This window comes from Amborella trichopoda, chromosome 8 (assembly GCF_054954075.1).
Source record: "Amborella trichopoda isolate Santa Cruz 75 chromosome 8, AtrichopodaSantaCruz75HAP2 v2.0, whole genome shotgun sequence".
Classification (NCBI taxonomy): Eukaryota; Viridiplantae; Streptophyta; class Magnoliopsida; order Amborellales; family Amborellaceae; genus Amborella; species Amborella trichopoda.
The window spans coordinates 9,203,007-9,216,201 of record NC_142343.1 but is presented as its reverse complement, the minus strand read 5'-3'; the positions used below and the strand labels follow the sequence as shown (position 1 = coordinate 9,216,201).

Below are 13,195 nucleotides of genomic sequence, written 5' to 3'. Positions count from 1 at the left end.
TGTAATTTTCTCTTTCGCCGAGATTTTGAGGAAGATCACCATGAACCACCGGAGTGCTATACACCACTAGAATCTCCACCATTCGTTCTCACTGTACACGGTGAGAGAGTCACTAGAATATCCACCATTCGTTCCTTGTTTCACACGGTGAAGCTGACCCTTCACGAGAATTTGATTCTTAATTTAAAATTTCAGAAAGGATCTGGAACGAGCGTATTGATAAAAACTTAAAAGGGTGCGGTTTATATAGGGCCGAGGCTCTAGATTATCAAAGTAAAGTGCACCTTCAAATAGTATCAAAAAATATGGTTTCAATACTAGAAATCTTTATGACAGTCTTAAGATTTATTGTCATCTTTAATTATAAAATTTAAAGCTTCAAAAATAATGTAGATCGAGTAAATTTATGAAAACTTAAAAATCTTGAAAATTGACGATCTAAAACTGCGTTACAAGATGGACTATTTCAAAAACTTGAAATCCATTTTTTTTCTCATGTCCATGCATCTTGATGTCGAGATGATCAATTTGAGATAATTGGGCAACAAAACAACCTTTTCTAGAAAATATTTTTATGTGCGCTCTAATTTAATTGTTTAGAGCCTTAGCTCTAGATAAACTTTTTCCAATACTTAAAATTCTTTAACATAGACGCTTACTTGTTGCAAGATATATTGTTTTTAGGATTTAAAATTCTTTTGTTTCTTTATGTGCATATACCTCGGGGCCGCATTTCTACATGTGCAGGGTTAGCCGCATGCCAACCGCATCCTTTTATTAAACCTTCTCATCTTAACTTTGGGTGGTGACCCAAGTCCTAAAATTGTTGTTTATCCAATTCCATTTGGACTTACATAATCAGGTATATTTCTTTGGTTTTTTCGTCAAAAGGACAGAATGTAGGTTTCTCGATTGTTTTTTTTTGTATTTCTTTTTTTGGATTGCCTTAAGGATGTAGGTTTCTGAGTTGGTAGTCAAAATAAAAGCAATTAATCTATGTTAACGAAACAAAATTTTAAGATCAAGGCTTAAATTTGGACACTGAAAAACTGAATCAGCTAAAAAATGGTTTGTCTACCATACAATGTCATGCTTGCCCTCTATGGCTTCCAACTACAAAGGTTATTGTAAAATATCGAATATACCCTTTGGCGGTCGTGGTTGTCACATAATTTCAAGTTTGGCCTCCATTGTAGAAGGGCAATTGGATTGCATTCATACAAGAGAGTAAGAGAGTGTTCGTTGATAGCAGGATATTTGCTTCCTCAAGGTAGTGTTGCACATGAAAATGCTATGCCATTTGGGTATAATGGATCACAAGGTTATGTGAATATGAATGTTGTAGTCTTTTGGATATAGATAAGGGGATATTCAAACACACTCATATGCACATATTTAACAAAGCTCCTATCGTACTTGTTTCACAACATGACCCATGTTAGGAGCCCATGCATTGGACAAAATCTTAGACAATTTGCATCTAATAGAAAAATATCTGAAAGGGACCTGGTCCTAGCAAATCTCGTTCCGCGCACTCAAGTCCAAACCCAAGGGACCCAGTCCTAGAGAATCTAGTTCCACGCACTCCACTCAAGTCCGAGCCGATTTATATTATTGCCCGTGCAAACAAATAAAATTTACACTCAACCCTAAAACCAGCATTTCAAAACTTAACAATATGGATAGAGAATCGTCAATCTGGATAAAAAATGGATCAAATTAGTTTCGAGAAGACATCAGTGCCGGCTTGATCCCTTCTCAAATCGTCCTTCTCATAGTTTTTCCTTTTGTTTCTTTTTTAATTTTGTCTAATGTATTCTTGGATCCCATAAATCCCCCATATAAGCCCCAATTTAATTTTAATTTGAAAAATTATTTCATACAAACTGAACCGCATTTCTACAATATACAGTCTAGACTTAAAAAGCATCCATCTTAAAGATGGATACAAATAGATGGTCCATATAAAAACAAGTGCAACTAATGATCCAAATGTTTTCTTAATACAAGTATTATTTTTAGTTTTTATTTTTATTTTTTTTTCATATTCATGATCTCCATGTTAAAGATTATATATGATCTAAAAATTAAGATCAAATTATATTCATTGTCAAGCCCGCATTTCTACAATATGCGGGCTGGTCGCATGAAACCTTCTCCTTTAAATTTTTAAATAATTTTCATAATCGCCGATTCAGGCTCTAGATTTGCGATCCCACATGGATCTATGGTTCGGACGATCCACCCATCGATGCGGCCTTCGAACCACAGTCAAATACAATACATGATCGGAGAAAACCGACATCACAAGCAAAAGCCTCGGTAGCTGGTGTCCAACAAGCAAAGGTAGTTCAAACTTCAAACACCATGTACAAATAATAGATTACTCCCTCCATTGAAGAATGAAAGGTGGGTCCAACTGATTAAACTTAACTACAACACTGCATTTAAGAAGGGTAAAAGTAGCCGTTACAAGAAATTCATTTAAGGCAATAAAATGGCATTTTTTTAAGAGCTTCAATGTCTACGAGTTGAAGTTACAATCCCCATAACCTGCAAAACAAGAGGAAAGTAAAAGTTGGTTAGAAAGATATCAAAATGACATTGAAAATATATAAAAGAAAAGCAGGTAAACTATATTAAGTTGAAGAATTTCAAGATTTTCTGAAATTTACAGATCGATGAACAAGGCCTCAAAATTGGATCGTGAAAAGGTATCAATTAATTGTCGAGACCGAAATTGCTCTCAGCTGTCGATCCCAGTTCGAAATTCTTGTGAACGCCGGGATCAATTAATTTTCTCAAGCACGACCAGGAGAGAATGCAATAAATCTTTTTTTGAGAAAATAGAGAATGTAATCAATCATGGATGACGGAAAAAACCAAAACATGAACAAAAGAGTAAAAGACCAATGCAATGAAGGTTAGAAACAGATATCAGGAAACCAACAGGACACTTACTAGGGTTTGATGATGTGAGAACTCCAGTTTGAGCAAAATCACAATTGAAATCGTTGCGACCAGCAAACTGATAGTAAGCATTCATCGCATATGCGGCATGCGACTGCAATGTATCAGGGAGGTAGCATGCACCCCCTGCCTGAATTGGGGTGCAATCAACACCTTGACTGCACACATAGTCGATGTTTGCTTGGAGCTTCACATCTTCCACTTCTGGCTTTGGCACGCACCAAAGCTTTTCCGATGGGGCACCGGGTGCTGGGTTTTCTGGTGCCGGAGAAGGAAGTTGCGGAGCTGGATTCACAGGTGACGGGTTTGTGGGTGCAGGGGTGACAGGTGAAGGGTTAGCAGGCGTTGGAGCTCCAGACTGCATAACAGAGCATGGGAATTCAGAAAAATGGAAGAAAAAATAGTGGTAGTAGTTGGATAACTACCAAAATACACTTTAACAAATAGCGTCTGATACTAACCTAAATAACTACAAATGCACTTGTGTATGACATCCATGAATTTTGCAGTTCAAAAGAAAAGAAAGAACAGCAGATCTCATAATTCGCGAAACTAAAATGACAGTCTAAAATTCAAACACAACAACCCCCAAGCACCAAACGACCGAAAAGGTAACCAAAACCCACCAGAAATCAAATGGAAAACCACTCTTACCTGGCCTTTCATGACCCCCACATCATAAACTGGTGTCAGATCCGCCTTAAAAAGACCGAAATTCCTCTCAGCTGTCGATCCCGGCTTCAAGTTCTCATTGAACAGTGAGAAAATATATGTCTCAAACTTCTTCCGGGGCATCATCGGTGTCCCGACCCATGAGGACACATGACGTATCAGGTTCCCATTATATGACACTGCATTCGCCATATTTACAGCAGGCTCATTAGGGTCCCCAATAGAAGGCCATCCCGTCTCCGCCACTACCATATCGACATCATCAAACCCTAATTTCTTTGCGGCCGAATAAATAGCGTCCATTTGAGCATCAAACATGTTTGTGTAATTCTTACCAGTAACAGGGTCAAATTTACCTGGATTTGGCTTGAAAAGTGCATAATCCAATGTATCAGGCTTAAACCCAAAATAGGGGTAGGGATTAATGAACAATGGTGAGCGAGTTTCTCTGTGAAAGGCCAAAATTGGAGCAATGACGACGTGATCATACCCCTTCCGAAACTGACCCGATGATGGTGGCTCCGACGCCCTGAGTATTCCTAATGAATGTGGACTTGAAACGTAAATGCTCGAAGAAAGGTTTCGATTAACGAGGGCGGTGTGCAGCGAACGCATCGCAGGCAAGAGATGAGCGATAAGATTTTTGTCACTGGTGGCGAGGACCTCATTGCCCACAGAGATGGCAATGATTTTGGTGGCGGGGACAAAGGGCAGGACATGGTCAGCGACCCATTGGGCTGCTGCAGGAGCCTTCGAGAGGGGAACGATCTCGTCATTCGCAGCAGAGATGACGACCGAGATGCCCGTGTTGGCAAAGGCCTGCAGGATGGCGGGGTCAGCACCAAAGAGCTTGATGCGGTCAATGTATGTTTGCGTCTTGAGGAAGGTGGCCACTTGTGCGGGCGGGGGGAGGTTGTCTGCAAGGGTGCCATAGTTTACGCCGATGCTCGATGCCTTCAGGCCTGTGACATTTAGAGAGAGAAAATAAGAAGTTAATGGAGTTTTGGGGAGAAAAAAGATGCAAAAGCCTAGTCTTTTCGAGAAATTAGCAAACAGTAGATGAAAGAGGAAGTGGAAGTAGGAAAAGAGACTTCACGGCAGAGGGGGGGGAGATTTGAAATTTTTACAGAAGCAATAAGGCCAGAGTAGATTTCTAGAGAGTTTTAGAGAGAGAAATATCAGAAACGTTTCGAGAGAGTAGTATATTTATCCAAGGTTGGAAGAATGGATGTTTAATATAGAGTCTAGAGAGAGAAAATCGGTTCTCCATTGTTAGAGAAGCAGAAAGGGAGAGAGAAAAATGCAGGGAATAAATGGAGAAAAAGCAAGCCAGATGTTTAGGGACACAAACTTGGTTCCTAAAGATTTTAATGAACAATACAGCAAGAGAGAGGGGATTTACAGAGATTGTAGAGACAGAAATCTCCCCAAGATTGAGATAATGCAGAGAGAGAAGAAACAAAATCCATAGAAGAAAAATACCAGTCATAGGAAAAATAAAAAAAAAGGAAAGGAAATGAAACAGAGAAGTTTAGAGAGAGAAAGTAGACAGAAGCAAAACAAAAAGGGGGCTGAACAGATTAAAAAACAAAAATTGTTCCTTGGAGTTGAGCCTTGAGAACTTAAAAATAAAAACAGCGGCTTTATACAAAATAAAAAGTGCAGAGAGAGAAACTCAGTTTCTTGACGCTAATGGAAGCATGAAATAGAGAGAGAGAGAGAGAGGAATTGAGAACAACCAGCATCAGAGAAACTAGAGAGACAAACTCAGTTTTGCTAAACTGAGAGGAACTGTAAGAGAGAGGTAGAGTGGATACCTAAAGAGAGAATGATGCAGAAGTAACTGATGAGACTGGTTAGAGGAGGCTGTAGTCGTACATCCGCCATGAGAGCAGCTCAGGAGCCTGTGTATTAGAAAGAAAATCTGAGATCTGGAGCCTCTAAATATAAAAAAATGTGGCTACTGCATACCAGGTGCAAAATTTTGGGCGCATGAATGAACGTCTTTAGAAAGAGAAGAGGAGTGAGCGTAAAATGCCACTGCTATGGAAGGTATTTTCAAAAATACCTCCACTGTCTTTGAAATATTGCCCGCTTAAATCAAATTAATCACCTTTATTTGTCGTATTGATCAGGGAAACGTTTCTATACTTTCTTTTCAGCATAGAAGTTCTATCTTTCATTTATTATCTAGCCGTTCAATTTTGATCAAAGGTCACTTTTCGTTTGGTCTTAGATTCAATATTTTAAAGTATTTTATTCTAACTTTTTTTATACAAATTGTATGAATATAAAATTTGGTGCAGGCCATCTTTTCATTGGAGCGTACTTATAAAAGATATTAAAAATAATTTTTTTATAAAATATAATAATCAAAATACTTTTTAAAATTTTCGAAGGTATATTAGTCATTTTATTTCATTGAAATTTATTTTTTTTATATTTTTTGCTAGTGCGAGTTTAATAGAAGAATGGACGTCCAAAATTTGGTGTCAAAATAGTTTATAGAAAAAAAATTAAAAATAGAAAGGTATAGAGTCGTGGCATCGTGATTGAGGCAATCTTAGCTCTCCATTCAGAATGGACGGTTGGATAAGAAGGAGTATATAAATTATATATTATAAGGGAAGCATAGAAAGCTTGCTTGATTGATTAATCATGTTAACATTAAAAAAAAAAAAAAAAAGATTAATCATGTTTATGGATTTAAAAATAGCTTGCTCACCTATTGTTGTGTCCCCTTAATTGCCTATTTATATTTTAAAAAACAAAATAGATGGTGGAGAAATTTCTTTTAAAAATACTAGTTTTTTTAATAAATAAAATCGGATATTGATGATCATTCTCGAGATTGAGATTAAAAAACCTTAAAATTTTAGATTAAAAATCTATGTTTAACTGTACATTTTAATGAGAAATGGTTCGATAGGGTTGTAGTCTTATCAAAATAAGTAAAGCCTTAATTCATAACTCATCAAAATACAATTCAAGCATTAAAAAACTTTTATATCGATCATTTTGGCTTAGAATATTAATTGTAAAATAAAAAATAATGTTTTTTTTTTAAATATGTATACTTTAATAAATTATTTAAACAGTCTATTTCACTTTAAAATTAAGTATTCATATATCAACAAGATTTGTACCATTCTTTAATTTCAAATTTATTATTTGAAAATTAATTTGGATTCATCATGGACATTTTTAAAAGACAAAAGTGCTTTCGAGACAAAGATTTGAAGTGAGATTTTATTTTTGTTTCCATAAAGCGCTTGCCTTATTGAATATCCCTGCATATAAATAGGTAAGTCCGCTGACTCACCGAATACTTTTCCACAGATAACTTCATAGATTTCCCTCAACCGCACGATAAGACGCGGGGAATCAATCCAGTGATTCTAATTTGATTGTCTCTCACTACAAAGCCGTCCCTTTCAGTTTAGCGTTCCTTGTCTGGGAGCACCACGTGTATACCAACGTCATTTATTTTTTAGAGAGAGAAAGTCCGTCTAGTTTTAGAGAGAGAAAAGCTTATTCTGAGGATGCCTTGGCCTTTTTTATAGGGAATGCAGAGAGACGTGCAGTAATGGGTTTGGACTTTGGACTCTGCCGATTCCCACCCTTACGTCTCTTGTCAAACTTCGAATAGCTCCGATTACTACGCCGTGACGCGTCTTACCTCTTTTGCATTGACGGTTGATGCTGAGTTCATGGACGGCTCCGATCGATGAAATGGGTTGGGCGTCTTTTCATTTTATTTATTTTTTATTTTTTAATTAAATAAAAAAGCCCAACCCCTTGAGATTTTTTAAAATAGATTAGAAGTTTGCTTTTTTTGAAAGTATTAGTTAGGTTGTGATAGCGGTGGGGATGGAAACCACATCACCATGACTAGTGTCTATCACCACGGCGTAAACCCGTTCTTAGGGTTAGGCTTTCTTTAGCTGTGGCTTGTGGGTACATGTACTTTAGGACCTGGTTTCGGCCAAGCTCATATACGTAGAAATGTGGGTTTATTAATAAATTTATTTTTTTAACGGATTTTTAAAAATAAAAATAAATAAATAAAATTTAAAAATTATAAATAAAGGTTGATGTTTTACACTTTTGGACTGCATATATAATCATACGGGTCCAACGTGCATCAAATAATTTTCCTCGATTTTATGGTGGTGTGTTGGCCTCTCAAAGAAAATTGGGGTTCCTAGGCAAAGGTATAAAAAACGGTTAAGTTAAATTGTCCGTGTGTGTTAATTGGTCTAAGTAAAATTTGAATTTGATTGAAAATGAGAAAATTAAAAGGATGAGGTTTTTTTAAGGCTTAGGATTTATAGAAATAAAATAAAATAACACTTCAAATCCTTGTTCGAAAAGTACTTTTGAAAATATGTGACTTTAAAATCAATTTCCAATACCAACAAAAAAAATTGAAACTAAAAATTTGATGTAGATTTTTTGGATACATGAACATTTATTTTTAGGACGAAATGAAAAGTACAGATAATTTGTTACAATATATATTATTTTTAGAGCTTAAAATCCTGTTTTTTTGGCAACCATAATGTCCAAGTGGAGATGATTCCTTTTAGAAGTTTTTTCAATGCTTGACTTGCAATTTTTGATGTGTTAGGAAGTGACATTTACTTTTATTTTGATGGAGCTACAGCCCAATCAAATTATTTTTCAAATTAAAATGGGAAATGTTAACACAGGCTGCAGTCCACTCTGTCAATTAATTTGGACGGTCGATATTTTTCCATGAGTGAATTAGAGAATTCGGGGGACCCAAAGCCCCGGTTACCGCTGTGTTTTACAATTTTATTTTTATTTTTCTCTTAAAAACTTTCTACCCTCTTACTGAATAGCTCTCCCTCTAAATTTCCTCTATGGTTCTCTCTGCCCCTTTAACTCCCTCTCTGAACTCCTTGAAAAAATAAGAAGATTCATTTGCAACTAATTATTTAGTATTCTTATTTTCTCTCTCCTCTGCCTACCTACTTTTCCATCTCCATACCTCTCTCTCATTCTCTCTTCCACCTGCCCAGCTTTGGCTGTAATCATGGGTTTGTTTCTCTTTTCACAGTGTTTTCAGTAGCCCCTGCAGCAGAAGGGAGACCATCGGATCTGTTGAGCTCTTGTACCTACAGAGGGGGAGAGATCAGACAATAGCCTTGAAGTTTTTTACAGTCTCTATCCCCTCAATGCATGAGCTTGCAGTAGAAATACACCGTCAAGGATGCAAATAACTTCAGCTCGAAACCACTTTTTCTTTGTTACTTCCTGCATGTGACATTACAATTATGGAAAGAGAATTTCAATACCTCTCAAAAATACGATATGTTTCTCTCATAAAGAATTAAATAGTTGACAGGATTCTATAAATTGCAAGTCTCTCTATAGCTCATAACTCACTGAGAATTTGAAAATCTCTAGCGGGTCACTGCTTTTCACCCACCCAAAACCTCTATATTGTGGCCTGTGGGTCACTTCTTTTCACCCACCCATCTGCCATCACCACCATTGTTGGAATTTGGTATTTTGAGCTGGGACCTTTTTCTGGGTCCAAGGGAATCGGAATATCCCAAGGGAGATAAGTTAAGAGAGAAGGGAAGGGGCAAAGGCCGTTTTGAAAATGACAAAAGGGTTCCCGGCTTTTCAGGTTTTTTTGTTGGGTCGTGTGTAAAATATGCGCGTCCGTTTATATGACCAATGTAGAAATCTGCAGCCCAACTCCAATAAATAAGGCGCCATCCAATTAAAATTTTGGACTAATCTAACTTGTTAGACATGGTTTGGACGTTTTTTGGAAATTTTTTATGTAAAACTTTAATTTTTCATATTATTTCATCATAGGCTCTTTTTCCGTTTTTCTTTTAAACAGTATAAATAAACTTTTAAATATTTCACCACACCCCCTCGTCTCTTATCTCTTTTTTTTTCATCTCTTATCTCATTTTTTTATTGACTTTGATAATAAAAATTAAGCCCAAAAAGTATTTTTATATCATTTTAACCCAAAAACTTTTTTAATGGGTGGAAAAGAAGAAAGAGAATTAAAAAAAAAATTAAGTTTAAATAGTATAAAAAGATTTATTACGGCTAATTTTTATAGTCAAAATCAAGAGAGATAAGAGATGAGGGGTATGGCTGAAATATTTTTAAAAAAAATTGTATCATTTCAAATAAAAGCAGATGAAGATCTACCATGAAATAATATCAAGAAATAGGATTCTATATGAAAATTTTTCACCTTTTTTTGCGAAGTTTTTTATATTTTAAACTAGTATTATTATTTAAAAAATAATCAATCTAATTAGTTAACTGTCAATCGAAATGCTTTTGACTAACTAGACCTCACATCGATTTAATGGCCTATCCGGATAATATTGTTTCCAAGTTTAAACGTAGTGTCTATCATGAGAACTGACTACAATATACTACACTTCGCGTTAGCCATTCTCGCCCACATGTGACAACGGAAGTTGACATGACCTGTTCTTGTACGTACAGTAAACAACTCATTTTTACCTCGTTTCTTATTTTAAATCCTTGAAATTCATAAATTTTTAAATTGAAAAGAGCAATGGCGCACCGCACCTTTTATCCTTATCAAAATTGCAAAAGCCCTTCCCACAACATTCTTTTACAACCGTCCTTCCGTTTAATTTTTTTATCGCAAAGTTTATTTCAAAACTAATTTTTATAGCAAATACCTTTAAACTAAAAAGTCATAATTTGAAAGATAAAAATACCTTTATCCGTACATGAACGGACCACATTTATGTAGATGTTACTGCCGAACCGGAACCCATACCACATTAACTGTCGAGCAACAATTTGCCATACCGCATACAACTTATGTTGGACCAAAAAAACTGTCGGACCGCAACAACAATATGTTGGACCCCATTTACAAGTGCCAGGCTGGGGCATCATAATTGCCGAACCACAACAACAATCTGCCCCACCACATTTATAAGTGTTGGACCGACGATATTTAACAACTAAAGGAAGGGTATTTTGGTCCAAAGAACTATATTTTTTTGACTTTGGGGTATTTGCTACACACGTTTGTTTTTGGGTGAAAGTTGTAATAATTAAGTTAATTGAAAGGAGGTTATAAAACAATTGAGTCAAGGGGGGTTTTTGTAATTGCGTGCGGTTTGTATAGAGTTTAGGCTCTAAACAATAAAATTAGAGCCTACTTTCAATTGGTGTCGAGAAATGTGGTTTCAATACTGGAAATCTTTGTAAAAGCCTTAAATATATTTTTATATTTATTTATAAAGTGTAAAGCTTCAAAAATAGTGTAGGTCGACAAATCTATCAAACTTGAAAATCTTGAAAATTGATGGTAAAAAAATACATTATTTCCAAAGCTTGAAATCAATTTTTTTCTCATGTCCATGCATATTGATGTCGAGATGATCAATTTAAAGATATTGAGCATCAAAATAACATCTTCTAATTAAATTTTTGATATAGGCTCAAATTTGATTGTTTGAGCCTAGGCTCTATATAAAATTTTCCCTTTGTAATTTTCCCTTATATTTTTCATGTCCTCTATTTTTAGAACGGTTCCTTATTGGCTGACATTTCAACTATTAACAGAAAATGGTTAGGGGCTATGAAGTTTAGTGTGTGTATGCTTCTGTGAACCTTGATATAGTTTAGGGAAACGAGGAATTGTTACCGAGCCATATTTACTGCTCCTTGAATTACCGGTTTCGTCTGGCAAGCATCCTGTCCATTGCGCTTACTTCACTAACGGCTCCAGAAAAATATTTACGTATACAAACCATTTGCAGGAAAATGTTTTTGCATGCTTTATTTTCGCAATGTTTATTAACACCTTTAAAAAGCACTATGGAGTAACTTACCTATGTTTGGTAGGTTGTTTGGTATTTAAATATATTTTATAAATATATTTAATTTATACATGCAATATTGAAATATTATATTAAAAATATATAGTTATCTTTATTTAAATATTATATATTAAAAAATAATTCTACATTAAAATATAAAATAGTATATAATATATATGAAAATATATATAATGAGACCATCTACCTTTGGTACAAGGTGGTCACAATTAATTTTGACCATTGAATGTAAAATTGGGTGGCTTTATTCGATTGACCTATGCTCAAATTTTCAAACGAAATTTTTTTGAACTTTGTGACATACCTAAGCTATCAAATTTAACATGAGATAGTTATAAATAAGGAAAATTGTTTCATGTGGGCTGGACTGCATGTCACATGCAGTAAAAAAAGTGTAAAGCATCCATCTTAAAGATGGATACACGTAAGTGTTCCTTCTAAAAGCAATGGAAATTAACGGTCCAACTGTTTTCTTACTAGAATTATTATTTTTAGTTTTAAAAAATTATTTATTTTTCCATATTCACGATCTTATAGATTGTATGTCATCAAGAATTAAATCTTAAAATCCATCTAAAAAAAATTAAGATGCTTGTATTTCTACATATGTGGGTTTGCCCGCATAGAAATCAGGCCTTATAAGTAATTATGACCTCCATGTACTAAAAGTAAATGGTCTTATTATATACAATACCAATATGTAATGTATTATAAATATCTATTACACAAATACAATATGTTATGTTATGTAATATATATATATATATATATATTATATTACATTACATAAATATACATTATAAAATAATAATATAATATAATATAAATATTTTATATTATATTATACTAATAATACTAATATTATGTATTATATATTATACTAATACATATTATCTAATGTTATATAATATAATATAATATAAAAAAATATATTAAAATATTATTAAATATATTATTCAATATATAAATAAAATATTATTATATTGTAAATAGTTAATAGTGGAGCAGTGTGAGAAATTAAACGCACGGGAAGTATTTTCCCTCAAGAGGTGAGGTTTTGTTTTACTAGACGTTTTCATGGTATTTTTTTTTTTATGGGATTTGCATATGCATTACGCACCAAACAACATATGAAACACAATATTCACGTGAAAATGTTTTTTTAAAAAAACATTTATGTACAAACCAAACGTGCCCCTAAATACTCATAAATTGCTAAAATAGATATGGAACAAAAGCATGGCCGTGTGCTTTTTTTCTATCTTTTTTATTTTTAATTTTTTTAATGTTAATTTGGAAGTAGTGAGAATTAAACGCTCCATGTCATATTTTAATAACTATGATCCTAAACACCTTTGCTTAAAGCCAATTCTCAAATATAATTTGACCTTATGTTGATACTCATGTACTTCAACTTTATTAAGGACTTCATAGTATAACACTAATGTTTTAAAAATCAGATCGGAATCAATAGATAACATAACTTGTTTGATTATGTGGGGAAATTGTGGCTGCCACTACGGCTTAAATAGCCCAAATTAATTCCAAATTCATTGTATATAGTAAGGTTTGAAAAATCGTTAATTCGGATCATAATCACCCAATCCAAATTAATAATCGTTATTACCGTTCTAAATTAATGTTCCAATCCATGTCACCATTTCGGC

The 13,195-nt window shown here is 34.4% G+C and overlaps 1 protein-coding gene across 1 annotated transcript; it reads right to left on the bottom strand.

Annotated features, from left to right (window-relative positions):
* Positions 1-2,327: 2,327 nt before the first annotated feature.
* On the bottom strand, positions 2,328-5,563 carry LOC18436090 (glucan endo-1,3-beta-D-glucosidase). Its single transcript, XM_006846116.4, has 4 exons — positions 5,460-5,563; positions 3,625-4,604; positions 2,962-3,328; positions 2,328-2,553 (listed from the first exon to the last, which is right to left on the bottom strand). Exons 1-4 carry the CDS (start codon positions 5,527-5,529, stop codon positions 2,525-2,527), a joined length of 1,446 nt encoding a protein of 481 aa, XP_006846179.1. The 5' UTR covers positions 5,530-5,563; the 3' UTR covers positions 2,328-2,524.
* Positions 5,564-13,195: the final 7,632 nt, after the last annotated feature.